The sequence below is a fragment of the Vipera berus genome (assembly GCF_964194415.1).
Source record: "Vipera berus genome assembly, chromosome: 5".
Taxonomy (NCBI): domain Eukaryota; kingdom Metazoa; phylum Chordata; class Lepidosauria; order Squamata; family Viperidae; genus Vipera; species Vipera berus.
The window spans coordinates 68895306-68921781 of NC_138207.1; the positions used below are offsets into that span (position 1 = coordinate 68895306).

The 26476-nt window shown below is 43.5% G+C and overlaps 1 protein-coding gene across 1 annotated transcript in view; it reads left to right on the top strand.

Moving 5' to 3' along the window:
• The first annotated feature begins 468 nt into the window (after nt 1-468).
• PPP2R2D (protein phosphatase 2 regulatory subunit Bdelta) overlaps nt 469-26476 on the top strand; it is a 47550-nt gene continuing 21542 nt past the window's right edge. The window contains 2 exon segments of the mRNA XM_081328332.1: nt 469-1405; nt 1627-1722. Of these exon segments, the coding sequence (XP_081184458.1) occupies nt 1399-1405; nt 1627-1722 (103 nt within the window). The 5' untranslated portion in view covers nt 469-1398.

The following is a 26476-nucleotide window of genomic DNA, read 5'->3' on the forward strand; positions in this document are numbered from 1 at the left end:
CTTTCACTGCCATACATTGCAACTGAGAAGACCATAGCCTTGACTATACGCACTTTTGTTAACCTCAGATACCTTATAACAAATGCATACCGGGTTATTTAGAATGTGTATTTATAATACAGAAATATAACTTTCTGATTATTTTTTTCTATTTCCAGCTTATGCTGCTCAAACCCTCAAGCAAGACCGATTGAAATGTCTAAGCACTTGGATCCTAAAATACAATGGCAAAGCACTTCTGAACAATGTCACCAAGAAACCGCATGGACTCATCCGCAAAAGACAAAAGACTAATTTGAAGACACACGCAAAAGATTTGTAAGTAATGTAAAAAAAAAATGCTGCAAAGCCGTTTCATATTATTGCCCAGAAAAACCACACGGATGCAGCCATGTAATCCCCAAGAGCAGTGGCATTTGGGTTTAAAGGAGCACCTTTTTTTCAAGCCTGAAAAAGATCTTGTATTTTGCTTGTTGCTAAAAAAAAAAAAAAAAAAAAGGCAGCCTCAGCAGATGGCAGCACCTGGCAAACTTTTAGTCTCCGAAACTGAGCAAAATCAGAGCTGCTTAAGCTTGGATGCTGGAAGAGGTCCAGGGAATCACAAGGCTCTAGGCTAGGCTGGGAAGTTGGGGAAGGAAGCATCCAGGAAGGCAGCGATGGCAAAGAAGCGTTACCAGGAGAGAGGCTCATGGAGGTACTCGGAGTCGAGTCCCGCAGTTTTAAAAGCCGAAGCCCCGGGTTGAACGTGCAATAGGAAAGAGGGGGCGGGGGTGGTGGGAAGCGCGGGCCATCCGCAACAGCAGAAAAGCCTCCACGGTTCCGACGGCAATTGAAAATTGTTTGAGCTCTAGGGGGCGGGGCCAAAGGTTAGCCCCGCCCACCCCAAGTCCCGTGGACTCTGGCGGGCGAGATTTGCTGGGCGCGTGAAGTCGGCGTCCTCCAGGTTCGCGGAAAGGCGCCCGCCCGAACTCCCCTTCTGTGGCTCCGCGGGAAGCCGCCTCACCCCGCGCCACGGCGACGCTGGCAGCCTCGGCCTCAAAGCCCTGACCTCTCTTTCGCCTGCCTGCCCGCCCGTCCGCCAGCCAGCCAGCCAGCCAGCCAGGCCGGCGTGAAACTTCCGGAGCTTCATCCCGCGGCCCGTGTGGTCTTTTCCCGGCCGGCGGAGGCTGGCAGGAGGATGACGTCACCGGATCAGGCTGACCGGCAATGGGCGCCATTTTGAAACCCCCGAACCTCCGGCGGCGTCGGCGCTGGCTGTGGCGGCAGCCGCAGCAGCAGCAGCAGCTCCAGCAGCGGCGGAGGCGCTTGTAGCGGCTTTTCCACCCGTCCCGGTTGATTCTTCTTCCGTTTTGCGGGCTTTTGCAGCCGGCGGTCTCCGCCAGGCACACGCCGCGCAACATGGCAGGTAAGGGGCACGCGTGGTGGCGGCATTGGCGGCCGTCCTTGCCTCGGGCGGGCGGAGGCAGGCCCGGGGCTCTCAGGTGGCCTTGGGAGGGTCAAGCGGAGTCTGGGCGACCCCCGCGGTGATGGCCTGGGCCTGGCCGGCTTGCGGGCCTCTTCGGCGGCCGGAGAGGCTGAGAGGCTTGGGCAGGCTCGGTCCGTGCTCACGGCGCTTTCCATCTCCAGCAGGGGTGGCCGGAGGCGGCGGCGGCGGAGGCGGCAACGATTTCCAGTGGTGCTTCTCCCAGGTGAAGGGAGCGATCGACGAGGACGTGGCGGAAGGTAAATGCGGCGTGGCGAATAACCCCTGGCGCCTGCCAGGCCGTCCCAGGCAGGCCTTTGGTTTCTCTCTCTCCCTTCTCCTCCCTCCGTCCCAGGCTCTTCTCCACCTCCCGCAGGTGGCGTCTTCGGGGCGGCCCTTTGGGTTTTCCGGCAGGTGGCTGAAATAGGTTAATTTTTTTTTTGCCTCCGTTTCTTTCCGAGTAGAATGCTTGTTTTTTTCTCCCCCATTCCCAGGCGATACTTCAACCTTCGGAGATGGTTTAAGTCCAGGACCACATGATGGGGTGGGTGGGAATGTTCCTTATTTCTTCAGCAAGCAAAGAGACGGTGCCCCTTCGCTAGCACTGATGTTACCTAGTTGGGGTAATGAAACGTCTGCAAGAAAAGCTCAAGAGAGCATCAAGGATCCCCTGGTGTCAACCTTGAACTATGAATATTCTCCTTTATTATTACTATGCTGCTTGGCGGTGGCAGCCAGTGTTGGGTGCGGAGCTGTAGGAAGTCGTAGCCTTTTCTGAGTGGGTGCCTTCATGGTGAGTGCAGCATGATTTATACCAGGGGTCTTCAAACTTGGCCCTTTTACGACTTGCGGACATCAACTCCCAGAATTCCTCAGCCAGCGTGCCTGGCTGAGGAATTCTGGGAGTTGAAGTCCGTAAGTCGGAAAAGGGCCGAGTTTGAAGACCCCTGATTTATACAATCGTAGCTGCAATAAGAACTATGTCCAGAGAGATTTGCAGGGTTTTTGGAACTCCCATTTTTCTGAAGAGCCTAAACGGGGAGGGATTATGAGAGATGCTGCCCAGTAGCCTCGGGACCAAGTTGGAGGCCATGAAGTTTTCAAAGGCTTAAAGGCCACTTGAAGCCTTTGAAAACTTTTTATCAATCTGTCAATACAGGAGTGCCTGCTTATTTTTGTATAATTCTTTCCCCATACCTCCGGTCCATGGGAAAAGAATGGGGATGGATGCAGGGTCTGACGAGTTGCTGCCATCTCTCTACAAAAAAGCTTTTTTATGTTCTGGAGAAATGACACTAGTATTGGAAAGAAAGAAGAATGCAGGAGTGATTAGAATAGCTGTCAGTATTTCCTGGTTTTAATTGATAATGCAGCTCTTTGGTTTTAATGTAATGATTAAAACATGAGACTCTTTCTGGCAATGCAAAATTTTTACTCTTAGTATGTTGATTAAGCTGAATCATTTTGTAGCAACAATAACCTTTACCTGCATTATTAATTTAGCCTCTAACATATGTGAGAGACATAATTAACTAAATTCATTGAGATTTATTACCTGGCAAATTTACTTAGAGTAGCAGGCAAAATTACTGCTTCAGGTTCTCAACTGCTGATTATCTTTCTTTGCATCACTTCTTGGAACTATGATTGTTCAAGTTATCTTTGATATACTCAAATGTACTTTTGAAAACAGGTATCTTTATACTATCTAAAAGATGTTAATTTTAATTTACTTGTGCTTTGCTGAAGTTTAGAACTATTCCAGGAAAAGAGGGGAGAGAATAATATAGGGTGTGGTCTAGATGAAGTACTGAAACAGCTTTAAATACTAACAATGAAAATAGTGTCCTTTTCAGAATACTATATCTGATTTTTTCAAATAGAATTGAATTCTTTTGTATTTTATAAACAAGTCTGTAGATAAGGGGTTTTCATACTTTGTTGAACACTTACCGGTATGTTTTGCAAAAGTGACAAGTAATCCAAGAAACAGTTTATTTGAGCAATGCTTCTTTTCTCACTATTTATGCATAATTTAAAAGCCCTTTTCTATGAATCATTAGGGTGTGCATATTGCAGTTTGTAACATGATGGTAAGTGTAGAAGAACTGAGAGCTTCATAGGAAAGAAAGTAATACTGCATTCTTATACATGTATTGTTTTTAGACACCACAATGACGTTTGATAGCCTTCACACAGTTCTGTAATTGAATGGCAGACAGCCATGTAATGCTAGTAACAAGCTGTCTACATGCTTTCCTATTGAGCATAGCTAATACTTATGTAGAGAGTAGTATTTGGAGTTCTATTTATAGAGGGGAAAAATAGCCCCACTCATATTTGTTCATTTCCCGCTATGTTGCATAAGAAGTTGGAATTATATGTATAAGCACCTAGTCTTATCATTGTAGTAGGAATCCGTACTATTAAGAAGGTTAAGTGCTGTTGCCTTTTCTGTAATACTGGGGCCACAGAACTTGTTCTCTACTTGTTCCTAGCATTTAAAGGAACAGTCTAGCCCAGAGGCCCCCAACCTTTTGAGCACCAAGGAGCAGTGCTGTGGTGAAAGGTTTTTCCATGTTCCAGAGGGGGTGTGGGTTCGCATGCTGCCTGCATCCCGGAAATGGGGCATTGCTTGTTTGTGCGGACTGGTTGCTGGCATGTTGCGGACTGGTGCCGGTCCACGGACCAGGGGTCTAACCTACTGAAAGATACTGGGTCAGAATTTTGAAGCTTTTTTGTTCCCCCCAAAAGTTTACATATATTTTTGATTTATGGGCACCAACTATGCATTAAATGATAATATGTTGTAATGTAGACTGTCTTTATGGTATTTGAAAATGTAACTTGCACGTTGCTTTTGGTGATGATTATGTAATTTTGAGGGAATATATTAAAAGCGATTGGTGCTACTATATACTATATTAAACTTAGGTTCCTGTGTGGTGACATTTGCTTACACATCTGTGGAGCAATAGACCTGCTTTCAGAATTTACAGAGGTGCAGTTAAAAGAGGCAAGCTGCAACTTGCAGTAAGACATGCCATTTGAACAAAAATGGTCTGTTGTGCATTTAATCGAATGATGCTTTGATCCTAAAATGTTCATATTTGAAAATATACAGTACAGGTAGTCCTTGACTTACAACAGTTCATTTAGTGACCATTCAAACTTACAGTGGCACTGAAAAAAATGACATGACCATTTTTCACAGTTACAACTTTTGTAACCTCCCTATGGTCATGTGATTAAAATTCAGATGCTTGGCAACTGGTTAATACTTATGACCATTGCTGTGTCCCAAGGACGTGATCATGTTTTGCAACCTTTTGACAAAGTCAATGGGGAAGCCAGATTCACTTAACAACTGGATTACTAACTTACCAACTGCAGTGTGGCAAGAAAGCTCATAAAATGTGGCAAAATTCACTTAACAACTATCTCACTTAACAATAGAAATTTTGGGCTCAATTGTGGTTGTAAGTCAAGGATTACCTGTACAGAATTTTTTGTTAAAAATTGAAATGTTTATTCATTGGGGCTTCATAAGGAAGGTATGTTTGGTTCCATGCATGATATATTCATAAGCGGTTACAGTTTCATCTTGTTTTCTGTTACTTAAGCCAATATAAGAAATCCTGCAAGAAGTATATTATTTTCAGCATGAGAACCGTAGGTATGAAAAATGACATTACAATGCAAGTATTCTGTTTAAGAACCAGGATTTTTAAGATCAAGTACATCACATCGTGACTATTCAAGGTTAAATTATATATGGATGTTTATGAAATTACTCTCATTATGTTTCTTTCCGATTGGTGGATCACATCCTAAGCTTCCTTACTCATACTGAAATACTGTGCATCTTAAAGGAGCTTAAGTAATAATGTTAAACTGAAGTTAATATTGGGCCATAGAAATGTAAAAACATTATGCATGTTCAGTCTGCAATAAATTCAAATGAGTTCAAAGTGAAATTACAATAAGAATATGGAATATTACCCTTAGAAAATATAAACTTCTTTTCAAGTGTTTTAAAGCAATTCTTTACAAAATAGTTTATTAACTTTATTAACTTTTTCATGAAATATTATTTCTGCTAAATAGCCTACAGTGCTATCTCTGCCATAAATGCATGGTATATTGCAAATTGCCAGCTTGCTAAGTCTTGCTCTAGTCATAGAAAGTATTATGTACATTTAGACGCTGAGCTTGTCGATCAGAAGGTCGGCAGTTTGGCGGGTCGAATCCCGAGTGCCGCGTAACAGAGTGAGCGCCTGTTACTCGTCCCAGCTTCTGCCAACCTAGCAGTTCTAAAGCATGTAAAAATGCAAGTAGAAAAATAGGGACCACTACGGTGGGAAGGTAACAGCGTTCCGTGCGCCTTTGGCGTCTAGTCATGCCAGCCACATGACCACGGAGACGCCCTCGGACAAGCGCTGGCTCTTCGGTTTTGAAACGGAGATGAGCACCGGCCCCTAGAGTTGGAAACGACTAGCACGCATGTGCGGGGGAACCTTTACCCTTTACCTTTATTTACGTGTAGTGGGTTAGGACGCTGAGCTTGTCGATCAGAAGGTCGGCAGTTTGGCGGGTCGAATCCCGAGTGCCGCGTAGCAGAGTGAGCGCCTGTTACTCGTCCCAGCTTCTGCCCACCTAGCAGTTCGAAAGCACGTAAAAATGCAAGTAGAAAAATAGGGACCACTACGGTGGGAAGGTAACAGCGTTCCGTGCGCCTTTGGCGTCTAGTCATGCCAGCCACATGACCACGGAGACGTCCTTGGACAAGCGCTGGCTCTTCGGCTTTGAAACGGAGATGAGCACCGGCCCCTAGAGTCAGAAACGACTAGCACGCATGTGCGGGGGAACCTTTACCTTTACCTTTAGTTTTCCAAGAATGCAATCTTCCATCTGTATTAAGTTTTGAATTTTTTTAATTTGTTTTTCCCATAAAGTCAGTTTGCATCTGTGTGTATCTGATTCAAACTCCATGTAGATGTTCTACTAGTGTGGGAGAGAGAGGACAGTGACCACAAAGGCAGGTTTCAGGATGTCTTCCAGGATTATTTTGGTTCTGCCAAACTAAGACAGATTGCCTTCTTGCTGTTCTATTATTTGAAGGCATGCAACAATTGTTAGTGCAGAGAAGTCCTGTTGTATCCTATACCAGGGATTCTCAGACTGTTACTCCAACAGGTCAAAAGCAACTTAGAAGTCAGAATGTTCATTACCTGTTCAGACTTGTGCAGGTAAAGTTCAAGTGCTGTTAAAACTCCCTTTGGGCTTTGCCTTTGCAATTCAGCTGCATGTTTGCCCAACAAGAACAGGAACAAGTTTTGACAATGCTCCTTTGCCAGGGCAAGCAAAGCAAGAGCATTGTCAAAAGTCACTTTGATCTTTGGCTGTCATTTTGTTTGTGCAAGCCTGCAAGGAACAGTTGTTTTTTCAGAGTATGATAATCATATGGTGTATAGACTAAAATTTTAAAAATATTTTTGCCCAATACCAGTATGATCAATGCTTTCATTTATTGAGATGGTCAAAACTCACTTTCCATTTTAGGGAATTGCAGAGCTGCAGAGTTTTAAGAACCATTGCCCTATATACACTAATGACGCTATATTGTGACCTGCAGGTGGAATGAGAATGGTGGCTGTGCCAGTGTACATATGTTAGTAAATAATGGCCACATGTTCATGTTTGTATCTTATGTATTGTGAAAATATTGTTTTAACATAATCCATAAACCTTCCTGTCACGTATGGAACTATCATTTTGATAAATATACAGGATAACATAGTAAGATATTTTAGTCAGCTCAGTTATGTGCCCATTCCTCTGTCACTTTACATTCTATAAATGTAAAGCTTGCTTTTGTATATCTACCAATAGAAAGGAAAGATGCAACTTATTCTAAGCAAACAACAGGTCTAATAATTATATATCATCTTTTATATAAAAATGTCCCAGTATAAAATATACTGCTTAAAAAAATAAAGGGAACACAAGATAAGACATCCTACTATTAAATACAGTACATTGTGTTGTTTAAGTGATCCCTTTATTTTTTTTTAGCAGTATACAGTGGGACAAAAAAGTATTTAGTCAGCCACCAATTGTGCAAGTTCTCCCACTTAAAAAGATGAGAGAGGCCTGTAATTTTCATCATAGGTATACCTCAACTATGAGAGACAAAATGGGGGGAAAGAATCCAGGAAATCACATTGTAGGATTTCTAACGAATTTATTTGCAAATTATGGTGGAAAATAAATATTTGGTCAATAACAAAAGTTCATCTCAATACTTTGTTATATACCCTTTGTTGGCAATGACAGAGGTCAAACGTTTTCTGTAAGTCTTCACAAGGTTTGCACACACTGTTGCTGGTATTTTGGCCCATTCCTCCATGCAGATCTCCTCTAGAGCAGTGATGTTTTGGGGCTGTCACTGGGCAACACGGACTTTCAACTCCCTCCAAAGGTTTTCTATGGGGTTAAGATCTGGAGACTGGCTAGGCCACTCCAGGACCTTGAAATTGCTTCTTACGAAGCCACTCCTTCGTTGCCCAGGCAGTGTGTTTGGGATCATTGTCATGCTGAAAGACCCAGCCACGTTTCATCTTTAATGCCCTTGCTGATGGAAGGAGATTTTAACTCAAAATCTCACGATACATGGCCCCATTCATTCTTTCCTTTACACGGATCAGTCGTCCTGGTTCCTTTGCAGAAAAACAGCCCCAAAGCATGATGTTTCCACCCCCATGCTTCCACACACATGCTTCTTTGGATGCAACTCAGCATTCTTTCTCCTCCAAACACGACGAGTTGAGTTTTTACCAAAAAGTTCTACTTTGGTTTCATCTGACCATATGACATTCTCCCAGTCCTGTTCTGGATCATCCAAATGCTCTCTGGCAAACTTCAGATGGGCCCGGACATGTACTGGCTTAAGCAGGGGGACATGTCTGGCACTGCAGGATTTGAGTCCCTGGTGGCGTAGTGTGTTACTGATGGTAGCCTTTGTTACTTTGGTCCCAGCTCTCTGCAGGTCATTCACTAGGTCCCCCCTGTGTGGTTCTGGGATTTTTGCTCACTGTTCTTGTGATCATTTTGACCCCACGGGGTGAGATCTTGCATGGAGCCCCAGAACGAGGGAATTATCAGTGGTCTTGTATGTCTTCCATTTTCTAATAATTGCTCCCACAGTTGATTTCTTCACACCAAGCTGCTTGCCTATTGCAAATTCAGTCTTCCCAGCATGGTGCAGGTCTACAATTTTGTTTCTGGTGTCCTTCGAAGGTCTTTGGTCTTGGCCATGGTGGAGTTTGGAGTGTGACTGTTTGAGGTTGTGGACTGGTGTCTTTTATACTGATAACAAGTTCAACCAGGTGCCATTCATACAGGTAACGAGTGGAGGACAGAGGAGCCTCTTGAAGAAGAAGTTACAGGTCTGTGAGAGCCAGAAATCTTGCTTGTTTGTAGGTGACCAAATACCATATATACTTGAGTATAAGCCGAATTTTTCAGCCCACTTTTTGGGCTGAAAAACTCCACTTCGGCTTATACTCCAGTGAACAAAAAAAAAGAACTGTCCCTTCATTCGGAACAGGGACAGGCGGCAGAGGGCCGACCTTTTTCCTTCCGTGTGCGGAGCGAAGCGCTTCGACTGCGTCGTGGAAGCGCCACCCGAGAGTCTTTCGGGTGGCGGATCCAGCCCCGCCACGGGCGCTGAGTTTGAAGAGAGGCTGGGCCTCCCGCTGCATCAGCCGAGAAGTGGAGTTGCCGGTCCTCGTACTTTCTAAAAGCAGCGGGTGCAGATGCGCTGCTGAAATGTTCAAAATCCAACTTTTCTGCTTTTTGAAACGCACCACCGGCCGCTCCGTCCAGAAGCCCAGATTCGGGAGGGCTGCTTGGCTTCCACTTGAGCCCATCTATGTCCGCGAGCCCCCCCCCACTACCCCTAGACCTCAGCCTGGGTCCCCTGTCCGACCCGGAGGAGTATTTTTTTAAAAAAACTTCCATCGGGATTTGTCCCTGGAGTTTAAATTCTTGCAGTCCGAAGCAAGAGAGAAAGCCGCGACCTCCTCCTGCGGGAGATTCTCTGCCGGCTCCGAAGAGCTCGACCACCAACGCCGGGGCGGCAGAGGCTTGCAGGGCTGGCAGAGGTGGCGGCAGTCCAGCGTTGTTTCTCCCCCTCGTGCGTGTGTGTGTGTGTGTGTGTGTCAGACCCGCAGGAATGGCTAGTAAAGGTGGCGGCAGTCCGGCATTTGCGTTTCTCTGTGTGTCAAGCCCCGTGGGCTCGACACACAGGAAGGGGGGGAATGCCAGAATGCCGCTTCCCTACCAGCCATTCCCGTGGGTCTGACACACACACGCACGCACGAGGGGGAGAAACGCTGGACTGCCGCCACCTCTGCCAGCCCTGCAAGCCTGTGCGGCAGAGGCTTGCAGGGCTGGCAGAGGTGGCGGCAGTCCAGCGTTGTTTCTCCCCCTTGTGTGTGTGTGTGTGTGTGTGAGACCCGCAGGAATGGCTAGTAAAGGTGGCGGCAGTCCGGCATTTGTGTTTCTCTGTGTGTCAAGCCCCGTGGGCCCGACACACAGGAGGGGGGGGAACGCCGCTTCCTTACCAGCCATTCCCGCGGGTCTGACACACGCACGCATGCATGAGGGGGGGAAACGCCGGACTGCCGCCACCTCTACCAGCCGTTCCCGCAGGTCTCTCTCTCTCTCTCTCACACACACACACACACACACGCACGAGGAGGGAAACAACGCTTGACTGCCGCCTCCCTAGCAGACCTTCCCTGCGGGATGTGCTGCCAGGAAGCCTGGCAGCCTGATGAGCGGACCCTGCAAACCGCGGCTGAGCCAGCTCCGGGATTCTGCCAGAGTCAACGAGCGGCTCGTCGTGGCACAGAATATAGATATGTTGCTAAGAAGGGGCCAAGCTTATACTTATACTCGGCTTATACTCGAGTCAATAACTTTTCCCAGTTTTTTGGGTAAAATTAGGGGTCTCGGCTTATACTCGAGTCGGCTTATACTCAAGTATATACGGTACTTATTTTACCGAGGAATGTACGAATTAATTCATTAGAAATCCTACAATGTGATTTCCTGGATTCTTTCCCCCCATTTTGTCTCTCATAGTTGAGGTATACCTATGATGAAAATTACAGGCCTCTCTCATCTTTTTAAGTGGGAGAACTTGCACAATTGGTGGCTGACTAAATACTTTTTTGTCCCACTATATTCAGACCAAGAAATCTCAGTCCTTTGGTAACACAAGTTCTATAGTTTATAGTTTATAAAAATTATGCATCTTCTATTCCATTATAAAGAGGTTTTCCAATTTCTTGTCAATCCATTATCTAGTTTACAATCCAGCAAATTTTTAATGCTGAAGGCTACATTTGCTCCCTCCACATACTCGTAGAGAAGGGTTGCTGCGTGCATTCTAGTACAATGTCGGAATGGGGGTGGTTAGGTGCTTTGGGGAATGGATTGTATGGATTGTCTGCCCATGTTTTGAACAGAAATGACTTACTAGTAAGACATTGTTCATTCTAAGCATTATATTTTCCTCTGGACAAACAAGCATCTAGGAGAAAGCTGCTTTTGTTTCTCAAGCTGCAGAATAATTGAATGCTTTGGGGAGGGAATTTTTATTTTGCCACATACCTTGCTCATCTAGGGCCTACTTATCTAATGTATTAATTGATTTCAACATACACATTCAAAATAGATTTTATTGTATGTCTCTGTAAGTACCAATAGCTGGGTGTGTTTTTTTAAGTACCTATTGTGCTGTCTCACACACTTAACTTTATCTGAAATTAAAAATTCTAATAATTAAATTAAAATGCTCTAAAGTGCCATCTCAGGAATGCCCCTGGGTCCTATATAAACCCCCAAGCAGACTGATAAAAAATAAAACAAAGTGTGCTTACTTGCCAGGAAAGACATAGATAAAACTGTTTGAAAGTATCCTATGAATTTAGGGAAAGATGTCAGGGAGTAAGTTAAACTCTGCTTTCTGGTGATTTTACATATTGTGCTTAGTTACCACCATCATGCAGGTGTTAACCGACTTGTGAATATGTCACTCCTATAATAATCTTGATATGACAGTATTCTCAATATTTCCTCAATATTTCAAGTGTGCCCACAAGCCCAAGCAGCTTATCCATCTGCAATTTAGGACATAGCAATTGAAAACTGATGACTAGGCAGCCTGCACATTATTTTATACTGATAAATAAAAGATTGCTAATTATTTAGGGTATGAATCTCTCAGACTCACAGAATAACAATAAAAACAGTACATAACATCAGTAAAAACCATCAACAGTAATAAAATATCCTCTGCGAAGCTAAGCAGCCACAATGTTAAAACATTTGCAAGAAATGATAAAAAATAAGGCTAGTACCGATGGCCTAAGCTATTTACTATTCAGCATAGTGGTAGGTGTTCCATTTAAACGGAAGAGGGGAAGAAAGGGAAGAAGATTTGGACTAAAAGATAGCACTGAGGCACTGATCATAGCAGCACAAGAACAGGTACTAAGTACCAGATCCATAGAAGCAGAGTTCTACCACATTAGTCTGAGCCAAGATGCAGACTGCAGGCCTCGGAGACAGTCCAACGCATAGTGGCAGGGTGTAAGATGCAGGCAGGAGCCACATATACTAAAAGATACAACCAAGTAGCTGGCATTGTTCATAGGAACATCTGCACAGAATATGTGCTAGATCCTTCTGCATCAGATAGGAGGTCCCATAGAAGGTTGTGGAGAATAAGAAAGCTAAGATCCTGTGGAACTTCCAGGTACAGGCAGACAAGTAGGTACAGCCAGGCATTGTAGCAGTTGACGACCAAAATATAGTGTGGGTGCTAGATGTAGCAGTGCCAAATGATGGCAACATCAGGAAGAAGGGGTAAGAGAAATTGGAGGAGTAGCAGAGCCTGAAGGAGGAAGTGGAAAAGATGTGAAAAATTAAGACCAAAGTGGTCCCAGTGATGATAGGAGCACTTGGATCTGTGGCTCCTAAGCTGGAAGAGTGGCTCCAACGGATCCCGGAAACAACATCAGAGCACTGTCCAGAAGAGTGCAGTGCTAGGAACAGCTAATCCCAGGCCTCTGGTAGAGCACTGGTCCCCAGCCTTTCTGGCTTGGTGGCCCGGTGGTGGGGGAAGAGGGGATAGTTCCTTGTGAGTGGTAGGTGGGCACTCATGAGCACGTGTAGCTCCATTGATGTGAGTGGTAGGCACACATGCCCACCGCTTGCATGGGGGGAGCCTTGTGCAGGAGCGCAAGGTGGCTGCTGCTCGTGGGAGGGAAGCTCCATGTGCAAGAAGCCACCACTCTCACAAGGAAAGCTTCGTGTGTACTCACGTGCTTGCCTACTGCCTGTACAGCCCGGTTCCGAGCAGGCCACAGTCCCAGGGGGGTTGGGAACCCTGTGATAGAGGGCCCAAAATTGAGGAAGTCCACACACAAATGCATTTTAAAAACTTCACTTAAGGCAGGGGTGTCAAACTGCCGGCCCACGGGCCGGACTTGTCAGCCGGAAGCCACACCCACCCCATAGCCAGCAATGACGAAAAGGATCCGATATGTTGCGCAACGTCATGTGACATTGCGAGTTTGACATGCCTGACTTAAGGGATTTACACAGATGGCAATGAAATAGATAACAGACATTCAACACTGTTGAATTGTTTTCATTGAGAATGATGCATTAAGAGAAGATGTATGCTATCTTCAATTCTCTTCAAATTTCTACAGAAATCCTTAGGGTGTGACTCCAAGAGCAGCCCATCCCTTGATTACTGCCCTCTTCCCAACACCACTGTAATGTTATTACCTGCCTCTACGCTTCTGTTGCTAGCCCTCTCCAACCTATAGTATCCCTCATCCAGATGAAAGGGCTCCCCACCATCCTAATAGGTCAGTTTTCTTTGGGCCCTTCAACTACCAGTTAGTGCCCAAGCCTTCTTCATCCATCTAACAAAAGCCACACTATTATCAGCACCACTGTCTTACCAGGTCTCCCCATAGTGGACAAATACAGATTCATAATAGTAAAGTTGGAAGGGACCTTGGAGGTCATCTAGTCCAACCCCCTCAGGCTCAGGCATATAAAATATAAAAAATATTTTAAAAATTGATATAAAATCAAGTAATTTTCAGGGAAACTAGGGGAAGCTTCAGTCTCCTTTCCGCCTTTTACTGGTACCATCCCAGAGAATTCCAGACCAGCAATACTATCCATCAAAGTCTAAACTGAGCATAAATCATAAATCCACTGTTTTCATCTTCATCTCTTGCTTACAAAGTTAATAAAAGTATCCTATAGTTGGAAACGACTAGCACGCATGTGCGGGGGAACCTTTACCTTTTTACTATGAAATGGTAAGGTATCAATTTGGCATTTCAGATTATTTAAGGTTATTAAATATTACAGTTAAAAGGATAAAAACCAATACAAGCTAAAAGGTAAAGTATGTTAGTTTTTAATTGAAATTAAATTAAATCTTTAATTGAAATATTTGGTTCTTTTTGGTTTCCTCTGTGAACCTTCCAAGTCCCTTTAGGGTTTTTTTAGAATTCAAAACAGTGTTTTCTCACACAAAAGAATTTTTACAATTAATTTCCAAACCTTATTTCATATCCATTTAGACCTTTGATCCATTTATAAACTTTCCAAACACAATGTTGTAAATCACCCTTTGGCTGTTTATTCCAGAAAAAGAAATTTATAAGTCCTTACACTTGTATTTACAACTTTTTTTTTTGGCCAAAGATTGACAAAAGCTCACCTAGTTTTTTTCAGACTTACTTGTCAATCCAAAGGTTGTTAATACTGTGTTCCCCTGAAAGTGAGACCTACCCTGAAAATAAGCCCTAGCTTGATTTTTAGGGTGAGCCTAAGCCCCAGTTTTGGGCCGAGGCGCACACCTAAAAATCAAGCTAGAGTGGGAAGGATTGAGCTTACCATTGCAGCCAGGCCTCCCATGGATCGACACTTGCCTGGCCGGCCCACTTCTTTTGTGGCCAAAAGAGCAGCTCTATTCTCAGTCGCAGAGTGAAGCTGCTTCTTTGGCCACAGAAGAAGTGGGCTGGCTGGGCAGGACTGTCTGTTCCGCCACCATGAGGTGAGTAGAAAAGACACACACACCCCGAAAATAAGACCCAGTGCCTCTTTTGGAGCCCCCCCCCCAAAAAAAAGACTAGGTCTTATTTCCAGGGGAACACGGTAGCTGAAATCATTTAAGTAATCTCCAAAAGTAATTAGTGAAGGAAATGGGTTGAACCCAGTGTCCTTTTTAAAGGTGCCAACCACGATTTCAGGGAGATGGTTTTTCCCTAATCTCTTAAGATTTCTAAACCTGCCGAGGACCACTGTTTGGTGGTCTCTTCACGAGGACCAACTGCCTGGAGCACTTGTGGGTGATCACAAGCCTTCTCCTTGTCTGGAAAGGAATTACGAAGCGCCATTCTACTCTTTCATTCTGCCACAAATCAGCTCTGCTTTTAGCCAAGCCTTCTCCAGTTTACCATTTCTCCCCTGCAAGTTCAGCATCTCAGATTATTCATAGAATAAATCTTAAATATAAGCAAACTAAGTAAACTCAACAAGAAGATTGCGCGTTACCTAGTTTGGTAGTGAAAGGTCTGCAAGAAAACAACCAAGCCCAGAGAGCACCGAGGACTCCACAAATTGAAAAGAACTGTATTTGAAGAGCATACAGATAGTCCACAATTAAAAATGATAATTGGAACTAGAATTTCCATTGGTAAGTGATGCAGTCATAAAGCATGGCAATACATCATCACATCGCTTAGCAACCACAGTCTTAGTAGTAGTGCCCATTGTTGCTATTAACCAAATTCTGCCAGTTGTTAGTCTTCTGAAGCTTCTAAATCCTACTATTTACAGGCATTTCTTAGGCTTTCCAAAGCATTTTGAGAACGGTGTACAGTTTGGAAATGGTGGGCGTAGCCTTCTTGCAAAATTTTAGAAGGCCTCAGAAATCTTATGAAATGTCGCGAAAACGAAGGGCTGTATTTGGAGAACAATGTGAACAGCCCCGAGAAGAACAGCTAACATGGCCAACAGTTGGCTCACATAGGGCCAGGCGGGGGGCACCTTATCAGTGCGATGAAGACAGTCAAGGTCAGCTGGGCATAGCAGGGCCTGTGATGTTGCAGGGCAGCTGGAGCTTTACACTGTATCACCACACAGGTGATACTGTGTGGTGGCACTGAGGCAAGACGTTGAGGTCTGGGAGCCATGGCAAGCGGCTGACACTGCTGAAGATCCTGGGCCTCTTGTTGAGCACCACTGCCGCTGAAGAGAGCCAGTAAGCAGGGCACCAAAAGGGGTGGGTGGGTAGGTGTAGCCAGTTGAAGCGGTTGTAAGTGCAAGCAGGCTGCCAAGCACCCAAATTTTGAGCATGTGATCATGAGGGCCCCGCAACTGCCCTGTAATGGTAGGGTGTCAGTGCCATTTGTTAAGCACCGTAACTTCAAATGGTCACTAAATGATTGTTAAGCCAGGACTACCTGGTGATTAGTTTGCCATTTGGGAACTACCTATTTTCCTTGACTGATCTAAATAGTAGCGGCTCACTGGGTTTTGTCTATAGGTAGTTTGCATAGCCTGCAATTCCTTGAGTATGTCAGGACCCACCTCAATCCACATCTTAGGAAATAAGAACTCTTGGATGCAAGTTTAGTCCAAAAGGAAAATGTTTACTAGGATGGAATCGATTGTGGGAATACAAGACGGAATCTAACAAAGTTACATTTCAATCCTATATAAAGCATTCCCATTTCAGCCCCTCCCCTCATCCATTTGGTCAGGCTCTCATCATTTGCTTAGGTGTCAGGCCATTCCATGGGAAAGGGAAGTCTCCTTGGTTTTATGGTTATTGCTTTCCTTTTCAGTTGTAAATGAAGATGCAATCCAGATCTGTCTGTCCCCCTCCCTCCCCCAGTTCAAACGTTCCCTGTTGTTTGAAGATCACCTTATGTAACCATCCTCTCCCCCCCCCCCTCGGAGAGATGGCAGAATCCCCAGAATAAGCACATTGTTCTACCTATACAATTATGAAATGTGATATAAATGGATTCTGACAGAGTACTTAACGATACAGTTTAAAAATATATTTCGTAAAGCATGTTTCCTAATTATAACCTACTTTTGGTCTAATTTAGAAATGATTTGAAGATATTTAATAATAAAAGTAATATAAACAGTGGTATCTTTAGTACTATATCTAATGATTTTTTTAGTTAGTACTTTTGGATAGGGTTTGAAGTATACTTAGTATAAAATACACTGTTGGTCAGCTTTCAAGTACCATGTTAAGACAACACTACAGGGGCAAATCTTATCTGCCTGCCCATCATCTACATCATTTATTTTTACAATTCCTTGGCACATTCTATATTTTCTTACAAATATCCTAGAAGCAAATTCATTTATACACATTAAAATAAAATATCAAATATCAATTCATAAGTGTCCAAGGTTTGATATAGAAATTTTGGTGACAAGCAGTATTCGGTATTTGATAAATATATACTAAAAAGACTTCTGTCCTGTTTTTCTACTTAAAAGTACTCAAGCCAACTAAGAAATAGTAAAATCAAAAATGTAACATTTAACACCACAGTTAAAATGCAATATATATGTTTAACATACCAGTTAAAAGGATGAGAGCCCCATCGTGTACTTTGGGAACAGCGGTATTACAGCTTTAAAGGTCATAGCTAGCATCTAGAATTTCACCTGGAAATGAATTGTGAACCAGAACATCAGTCATTAAAATGATGTTATATTTTCTGGGTTTTTAGAAAGCAGACTTGACTGTAAATATCATATTTTTGAAGTTGCTATAGCTTGCATAGGGTCGTCAAGGTCTTCATGGGCATTCCCATATAAAAAGAAATTTTAGAGGCAGCAAGAACAGGGCAAACTCAGAAATAGTCAGAGACTGTGTACCTACTGAAGCTAGAAAAATGTTTCCGATACTATAGCTATCTGTGTGTATCGGGTAACAAAACTGAATCAAGGAATAACTCTAAATAGAGATCTTTTACAGGGAATACAGTCCAATCCAGAGACATTTAAATCAGTCAAATATTGATCACCTTTACCTTTTACCAAGATCATGATTGTTTTAGCTGAATCATCTTACTAATCCCCATCTACAACATTGCAGCTTCCCCAGTACACAACATCCAGAGCCACACAGGCTGAAAGTGAGATTTAAAACTCAATGGGACAACCTGTGACTCGTTGGGGTCATCGTTTGAGAGCTATTTCTTGCCAGATTACTCAGTGCCTTCAACAATGGCAGAGCTTCTAATGCACAGACTGAAAAAGTTCTTTAAAAATTCTGGGAGATACTCAGAGAAGTATCTGCCTTGAAAATAGCCCATGTTGAATTATATGGCACAATCAGACATCAGGAATTAACCAAAGGAAATGTTTTACGATAGTTTGTTATTTTGTCATAAAATGTTTTATCATAATTTTATGCTGCAAAATGCTTATGCATTTTTAACACTTTAATTCCAGAGTTATGAGTTCTGGAGTTCTGCAAGATGATTTCTGCTGGCAGAAAAATACTGTTTTATTTGCTACAATATTAATGAAAATATTAAACGAAATATTATTTCAGTCAAACTCAGGTTTAAGCCTTTCAGCATTACATCTAGTTAAAAATTCTCTAGAAAACATGTAGCCATCTCAGTGTCTTGGCAGAGGACACTTACATTGAAGCAGACTCATTTGCTGTTATCTCCAAATTCCAAAGATCTGCACAAGCCTTGATTGAATCATCTGATATATTGCCAATAATATCCCCAAAACCATTATCTCCAAGGTAGACTAGTTTGACTATAATTGGTCTCCTGTCTCCCATTATCCTACAAGCCAATAGTGGATGTCAGATCAGACGTATGGCTTCTACAGGGATAGGACAGTTATTAACTGAGACAAACCCAAAGTTGCTACAAAGGCCATGAGATAGCCACTTCAGCATACATACTGACATCTTGTGGGTCTATTAGCCATGGAGGAAATCCCAAACCATTTAGTGCAGGGGTCTTCAAACCTGGCCCTTTTATGACTTGTGGACTTCAACTCCCAGAATTTCTCAGCCAGCGTGCCTGGCTCAGGAATTCTGGGAGTTGAAGTCCACAAGTCATAAAAGGGCCAAGTTTGAAGAACCCTGATTTAGTGGGTTGGGTAGTAAGGCAGCAGGTACACTAGTAGGATTTCTTATCTAACCTACATGCCTTTAGCAGTAAAAAATAATAATCACAAAGCAGATAAGTGGACAAATGAAACGCTATTGCAGCTGTGCTTCTCCAGGGTTTCCTCTAACACCGCTGGAACGTTTTGAAACCTGGAGTCAAAATTAAGGTAGAGGTGCACGCCTGTTTCATGTAAGCAGTTCTTTGGCAAACTCATTCAGGATTAGATTGTAGTTGATCAAATATTACTTGAAATAGGAAGTATTTTCAATTTGCAATGACTAGTAACAAATCAGTCAGGAGGGGAACAGATGAAGGAATCGCCACAATGTGACATTCTCCTTTCTCTTTGAGCAGTTTATATTCTGTCTCCTATTCTGTCTCCTTTGACTCATAACCCCCCACCCCCATTTAAACCATCTCTTCTTCCTTCTATGCTAGAAATACATTGTATTCTTACGATATTTAACAGTGTAAATTTTGCCAGAAGGAAAATTTCTAATGCCACACTTGACATAGAGTAAGAATACACAGACTGTCAGCCAAAAAATAAGAATCCTAAAGAGTACTAGCACCAGAATTCAGGATCTTATCTTATAGAACAGCAGTCCACGACCTTTCTGGGTTGGTGGCTCTGCGCGGGGGGGGGGGAGGGATAGTTTTGCATGTGCATAGCTTTATTTGTGTGAGTAGCAGACATGCAACTCCTGCTCGTGCCTATGAGGCTGTGAGCGCAAGTGGGGCTGTATGCACATGTGCACTCATCCACTGCTCATGCGGCCTGGTAATGGGCCACGGGTCGGGTTGGGGACCCTTGCTACGGAAGGCAGGCTAGCTTATAGCAGCAAAGACAGAAACAATTATATACACACCAGAAGTCTCGAGCTAAAAGTTAACCTCTATAAACTAAGCGGGAATCTAACCTAAACTCAAGCCTTGTCCTGTTATTCTGTGCTAAGACTGTCTAGTAGTTCCTTAAATTGATTTGCTAACTACCATCCATCCGCTTATGGGTGGCATGAGTCCTTTTGCTGGCTATCAACAAGGTGAAGGATGGACCATTGTTACTTTTTACTAATATGTATATAAATAGCATATGCAATAGGTATATAGGTCACATATTAATATCTCAATTAAAAAAAAACCTACCAAAATGGTAACCGGAAATGAGGAAAACAATGATTCAGTACAGTTATTTTAGAATTAGTAATGTGGGTGGGCAAAAATGCAAGCATTCTGGTTTTTAGAAATGTTTAATAATGGACAAAATGTGTAATTTGACCTGCTTGTATCCTTGTTCTATTTTGACATGGAGATTATTATTGCACAATTCACCTTAAACAATTCATCTAACCACATAACATGAGCCCAAATGCACTTCAAAAAAAATAATGTTGCATTTTTGGTATCATAGTTGTTCATATATCAGTAGCATAAATTACATCTCTCTTAAATATCAACATGCAGTAAAATAGATATAAATCCTTTAAAAGTCTACAACTTACAATATGACCAGAGTTTCGTTTAAATGAAATGCTGATTAAATGGACAATAATGAAAAAAATATGAGTCATTTATACATTGATTCAACACTTACTGCTTTCGTTGGAAAAAAAATGTAAGGCCTGTACAGTAATCAGCTCTCTTGAGTAGAGAAGCTGGGTCTCATGTTTCAAGCAATGAGATGACAGGTATGAGTTTAGAACAGCCATCCTTTTTTTTTTTAAAGTACACATTACAGGTAGTCCTTGCTTACGATCACAATCAGGCCCAACATTTATCTTGCTTAGTGAGAAATTTGTTAAGTTTTGCCCCATTTTACGACTTTTCTTGCCACATTTGTTAAGTGAATCACAGCAGTAGTTAAATTAACAACACAGTTGTTGAATTGAATTGAATTGAATTTATTAAATTTATATGCCGCCCTTCTCCCTAAGAACTCAGGGCGGCTCACAACAATAAAAAGTTAAAAACATAAAATACAAAATTTAAAAAAGAATTAAACAATGAAGTAAATACATAACAACAGACCCAATAAAACCAAATTTAAAACTACAGTCAGTCCAGGCCCGATTGTTGGAACATCCATGTCTTCAGGTCACGGCGGAAGGACCGAAGGTCAGGGGCCATCCTCAGCTCCGGGGGCAGTTCATTCCAGAGGGTCGGTGCGCCCACAGAGAAGGCTCTCCCCCTGGGGGTCGCCAGCCGGCATTGCTTAGCTGACGGCACCCTGAGGAGGCCAACTCTGTGGGAGTGAGCCAGGCGATGGGAGGTTGATAATGGCAGCAGGTGGTCTCGCAAGTACCCCAGGCCTAAGCCATGTAGGGCTTTAAAAGTGATTACCATCACCTTGAATCGCACCCGGAGGACAACCGGAAGCCAGTGCAGCTTGCGCAGGAGTGGTGTAACATGGGAGTATCGAGAAACTCCCATAAGCACTCGCGCAGCCGCATTTTGCACCAGCTGAAGCCTCCGGGTGCACTTCAAGGGCAGCCCCATGTAGAGAGTGTTGCAGTAATCCAGGCGAGAAGTGACAAGGGTGTGGGTGACCGTGCATAGGGCATCTCGGTCCAAAAAGGGGCGCAACTGGCGCACCAGGCAAACCTATACGAAGGTCCCCCTGGTCACAGCAGTTAGATGATCCTCCAAGTTAAGCCGTGAATCCAAGAGGACACCCAAGTTGCGAGCCCTTTCAGAGGGGGGCAATACCTCCCCCCATCAAAAGAGGTGGAACATGTTGAACAATACGAGATGCCGGTATCCACAGCCACTCGGTCTTGGAGGGGTTCAGCCTGTTCCTTCCCATCCAGACCTGCACCGCCTCCAGGCACCGGGACATCACATCAAGGGCATCACTGGGTTGGTTTGGGGTGGAGATGAACAACTGGGTATCATCTGCATATTGGTGATACCTCACCCCAAAGCCACGGATGATCTCACCCAGCGGCTTCATATAAATGTTAAACAGGAGGGGGGAGAGAACCGACCCCTGAGGCACCCCACAAGTGAGGGGCCTCGGGGTAGATCTCTGCCCCCCTGCCAATACAAACTGTGAGCAGCCCGAGAGATAGGAGGAGAACCACTGTAAAACAGTGCCTCCCACTCCCAACCCCTCAAGCTGCCGCAGCAGGATACCATGGTCGATGGTATCAAAAGCCGCTGAGAGGTCAAGTAGGACCAGGACAGAGGAACAACCCCTGTCCCGGGCCCGCCAGAGATCATCTACCAGTGCGACCAATGCCGTTTCCGTGCTGAAACCGGACTGGTACGGGTCCAGATAGTCTGCTTCATCCAGGAATTGCGGAAGCTGATGCACCACAACACTCTCAACAACCTTCGCTACAAAGCGAAGGTTGGAGACAGGACGATAGTTATTCAAGGAGGCCAGGTCCAGAGCAGGCTTCTTGAGAAGGGGCCTCACCACCGCCTCTTTTAAGGCAGAGGGGAAGACACCCTCCATCAGTGAAGTGTTGACAACTGCCTGGAGCCAGCCCCCTGTCACCTCCCCAGCGGCCAAAACCAGCCAGGAGGGACATGGGTCCAATAGACAAGTTGTAGCGCTCTGTCTACGCATAATCCTGTCCACATCATCCAAAGAAACAGTCAAACTCACCCCAAATAGTATAACCAAGACCTGTCCTCTTCACTCCGCCGGATTCCACCCAGTCAGAGTCCAAACCAGTCCGGATCTGAGCGATTTTGTCCTGTAGATACTGTACAAATTCCTCAGCCCTACCCTGCAAGGGGTCATCCCTCGGTCGCTGATTTAACAGTGAGCGGGTCACTCTAAACAGGGCAGCTGGGCGGTTATCTGCGGACACAATGAGAGCAGAAAAGTAAACACACTTCGCCGCTTCCATCGCCACTAGGTAAGACTTAAGACAAGTTCTTAGCCGTGTTCAATCAGATTAGGATCTGCTGGACCTCCAACAGCTCTCTAGGCGTCTTCCGGCGCTTCATCTCCCAGAGCTCCTCGGTAAACCAGGGGGCCACCTGGGATCAGCGCTGGGTCAGAGGCCGCAAAGGCACAACTCGATTCAAGGCCCCAGCAGCAGCCCTCTCCCAGGCTACCACTAGGGCCTTAGCAGAGTCGTGGGCAAGGGAAGCAGGAAATGTCCCAAGCTCTGTCTGGAACCTCTCGGGGTCCATCAGGCGCCTGGGGCGGAACCACCTGGTCGGTTCCGCCTCCCAGCGGCGGGGGGTGGCGTATTGGAAGTCTAGCCGGAGAAGAAAATGATCGGACCATGACAAGGGTTGGATGGTTAAATCCCCCCTACCCAGAACATTAATCCACTGTCCAGAGATAAAAACCAGGTCGAGTGTGTGCCCTCCATTATGTGTCGGGTCTTGAATTACTTAAGTCAGGTCCATGGCTGTCATGGAAGCCATGAACTCCCGAGCCAACTCAGACGCCTCACCCGCGGAAGGCAGATTGAAATCCCCCAGAACTATAAGCCTTGGGAACTCAATCGCCAACCCAGGCAGGACGTCGAGGAGCTTGGGCAGGGCCGATGACACGCAGCTGGGAGACAGGTACGTAATCAATAGGCCCAACTGAACTCCAAAACCCCACTTCAAAAGGAGAGACTCACACCCGCCTATCTGAGGGACAGTGGCCACTCGTGGACAAAGACTCCCTAATAATAACCGCCGCCACCCCCATCCCTGCCCTGGGCCCGCGGCTGGTGAAGCACCCGGAAGCCCGGTGGGCATAGTTCCAAGAGGGGGACACCGCCCTCTTGGTCCAACCAGGTCTCCATGATGCAGGCCAGGTCCACGTTCTCCTCCTCAGTAAGCTCATGTATGAGGGGAGCCTTGTTCATCACGGACCTGGCGTTGAAATAAACCAACCTGAGCCCAGGGTCCTGCAATCCTATGCCCCCGGGGGAGCAAGAAGAGCCACGAGGGCAGATAAAGAGCCTCTGCTTTATCTGGCTTCCCCATTGACTTTGCTTGTCAGAAGGTCACAAAAGGTGATCATATGAGTCTGGGACACGGCAACCGTCGTAAATATGAACCAGTTTTCAAGCATCTGAATGTAAAACGTGACCATGGGGATGCTGCAATAGTTGTGTGAAAAATGGTCATAGATCACTTTTCTCAGTGCCGTTGTAACTTTGAATGGTCACTAAACCAACTGTTGTAAGTCAAGGACTACCTGCACTCTAATCAATTTGATCAGAAAAAAAACAAAGACTTGAAAAACTGGAAACATTACATGTATCTTTGTTGATATCGGAATAGATCAATTTGGATGATTTCAAAGTTAAAAGGTGAGAAAAGGAAAAAGATTAAGATTGTAGTTACTTAATAGAAGGGTGGAAGGTATAATTGTATGTTTTCTCTTTATTTCCTACTTTTTCCTTACTTTCTATTTTTTTTTTTAGAATAGAATAAAACAGAACAGAATAGAATAGAATATATTGTCGTTGTGTAACTCACAACAAAATTTACTTTTGTATACTTTTACTGTACCCTGAGGAATAACTAGTATGATCTTCTTATTCAAGATGTCCTATTCAAGTCCATTTCAGTTTGCAGATGCCTAAGACATTCGTTTTATCTTTTAAGTTTGTTATATACAGGAGTTTGAAAATTGACCAGTGTTATTTTGTTCTTGGCAATTTCTCCAACTTCTTACATTTAAGAATCATTTATTCTATTGCGAGAGTGATCTATCAATACTTTTTTTTTTACCTAGGGCACATACTTTCACTTCCTGAAGTCTTTGTAACATACAGACCACAAATGTGGAGCAAGGAGGTAGAAATAGAGGTTTATCATGAGGATGCAAAAAAGAAAATATTATATGATAAACAAAAATTATAAAGATAATTGCAGATACTTAGATGATTTGCCACAAACCCCCCCCCACATACTTTTAATGCTTAAAAAAAGGTTAAAAGCAAATAGCTGAAATTTTAAAGTGGCTGAAAAAGGTGTAATTTCCATTGCATTGTTTTGTATTGGGAGAAAGAAAGGGCAAGAAAAAAAGCAAGATCTTATAGTCAACAATATTTGGGATAGTTGATCTGCTCGGAAAGTTGAGCTAATTTTGACATATCGACATATTTACTGATTAGGTTGGATACTTACAGAAATATGTCCACAGAAGTTAAAACTAAAGGAGAGAGTTCTCTCCCCCCCCCCCTCTCTTTCTCTTTTCTCTCTTTCTCTCTTCTCTCTCTCTCAGTGTTTCTGATCTATCCAAACCTTAATCAGTATTTCCCATTTTGGCCCGGAAATTCTGGGTGGGGGTTAAAGTCCACAGATGTTAAATTGACACAGTTGGGAAACACTGATCTAAACATCCCCAGAAGTACAAAAACTCTTGATTTCTTGCCATAATTTTTAGTGGTTGGGTTTTTTAAAGCATAGAAGATACTGATTCTATTTTGGTTTGCTGTTTATTTGTTATCCAGAGTCACATGGTCTGGGCAGTTTTTTAAATGCTGTTATCTAAACATTTTGATAAGATGGGTAAGAAAAGAGAAATAATGTGTCTGGATAAGCTGTCAAATGGTAAGCGCTAGTCATTGACCGCAATTAGCAAAACAGCAAAGATGGGAATTGTTCAAACACGATAGCATCATCTGAATCAAATCTGAGAGCCTGTTAGGGGAAACACAGAACCAGTGGAGAAATATTTTTCATATGTTTAGCATTTGCTGGGTGAACTGGGGTAACGGGTTCTGTAATGATGATACCCCCACAGTGGTATATTTTTCCCCTTAATTAAAGGGCTACTTTATCATTAAACCTGAGATTGTCACAGTTTTGCAACCCAGGTGTTGTATTGGGTGTATCTGTTGCTATTTAAAAGAAAATCAGATATCTAGAGATAGAAACCCTGAGAGGAGGGAAAGATATTTTCTTTTTTTTCTTGCAACCCTTTATATTTCCATATTCATTCAATATGAGCCTTCTGTTTAGTGTATCTAAGAAGTAGCTGTCTCTAGATCCTTGCTATAGTTTCAACATGATGATTTATGCTTGGCAGTAACTATTAATGTATCTGCAGTTAATATTGCTGTCCTTTCTGAAACAATCAAGAATTTATTTCACAAATCCTGTGTAGAATTTAAGTATTTTTGATAGTATATCTTTATTGGATTGAATTGTCATTGGAAAATGCTTTTCTTTTTGTTGTGCTTTTCTTTGCGAAAATAAAGCATAGCATTACTGTCAAGTAAAAGATTTTGCATTTTGACTGTGCTAGTTTTGACCTTATTTTATCTGAGAGGTAATAAACCATAGATTAAGGAGTTGCTATGTTAAGGTTTAGATCTGGAAATTGATTATGGGGAAGAAAAAAATTCAAGGCCAATCAGGAAGCAAAATCATAACTATAAAATCCTTGAATATTATATAATCTCTGTGTATAATCCCTTCCTCTACCTCTCACCCTATTTCTTTACTATATTCTGTTAGATAAGTAGGATCACTGTCATATTGGAAGTTCTAATATTATTAGCCTTTTGGCTAATAATATTCAACAATAGTGGAGTAATAATAATCAACAAGGGCAGCAGCAGAACTGATTAGACAATAAGAATGATGTTTTTTCTTTTTCCTTAAAAATCTTCATACATGAAGAATTTAGAGGATTTGGACAAAGCACCAGTCAAACAAGGAAGAAATTTGTAGTGCTTTTAATTTTTTTCCCCTTATAGTGGTAAAAGAAAATAATCTCACATTATCATTTCTTTTAGTTCTCTTAATCTGATTGTATGTGCCCTCT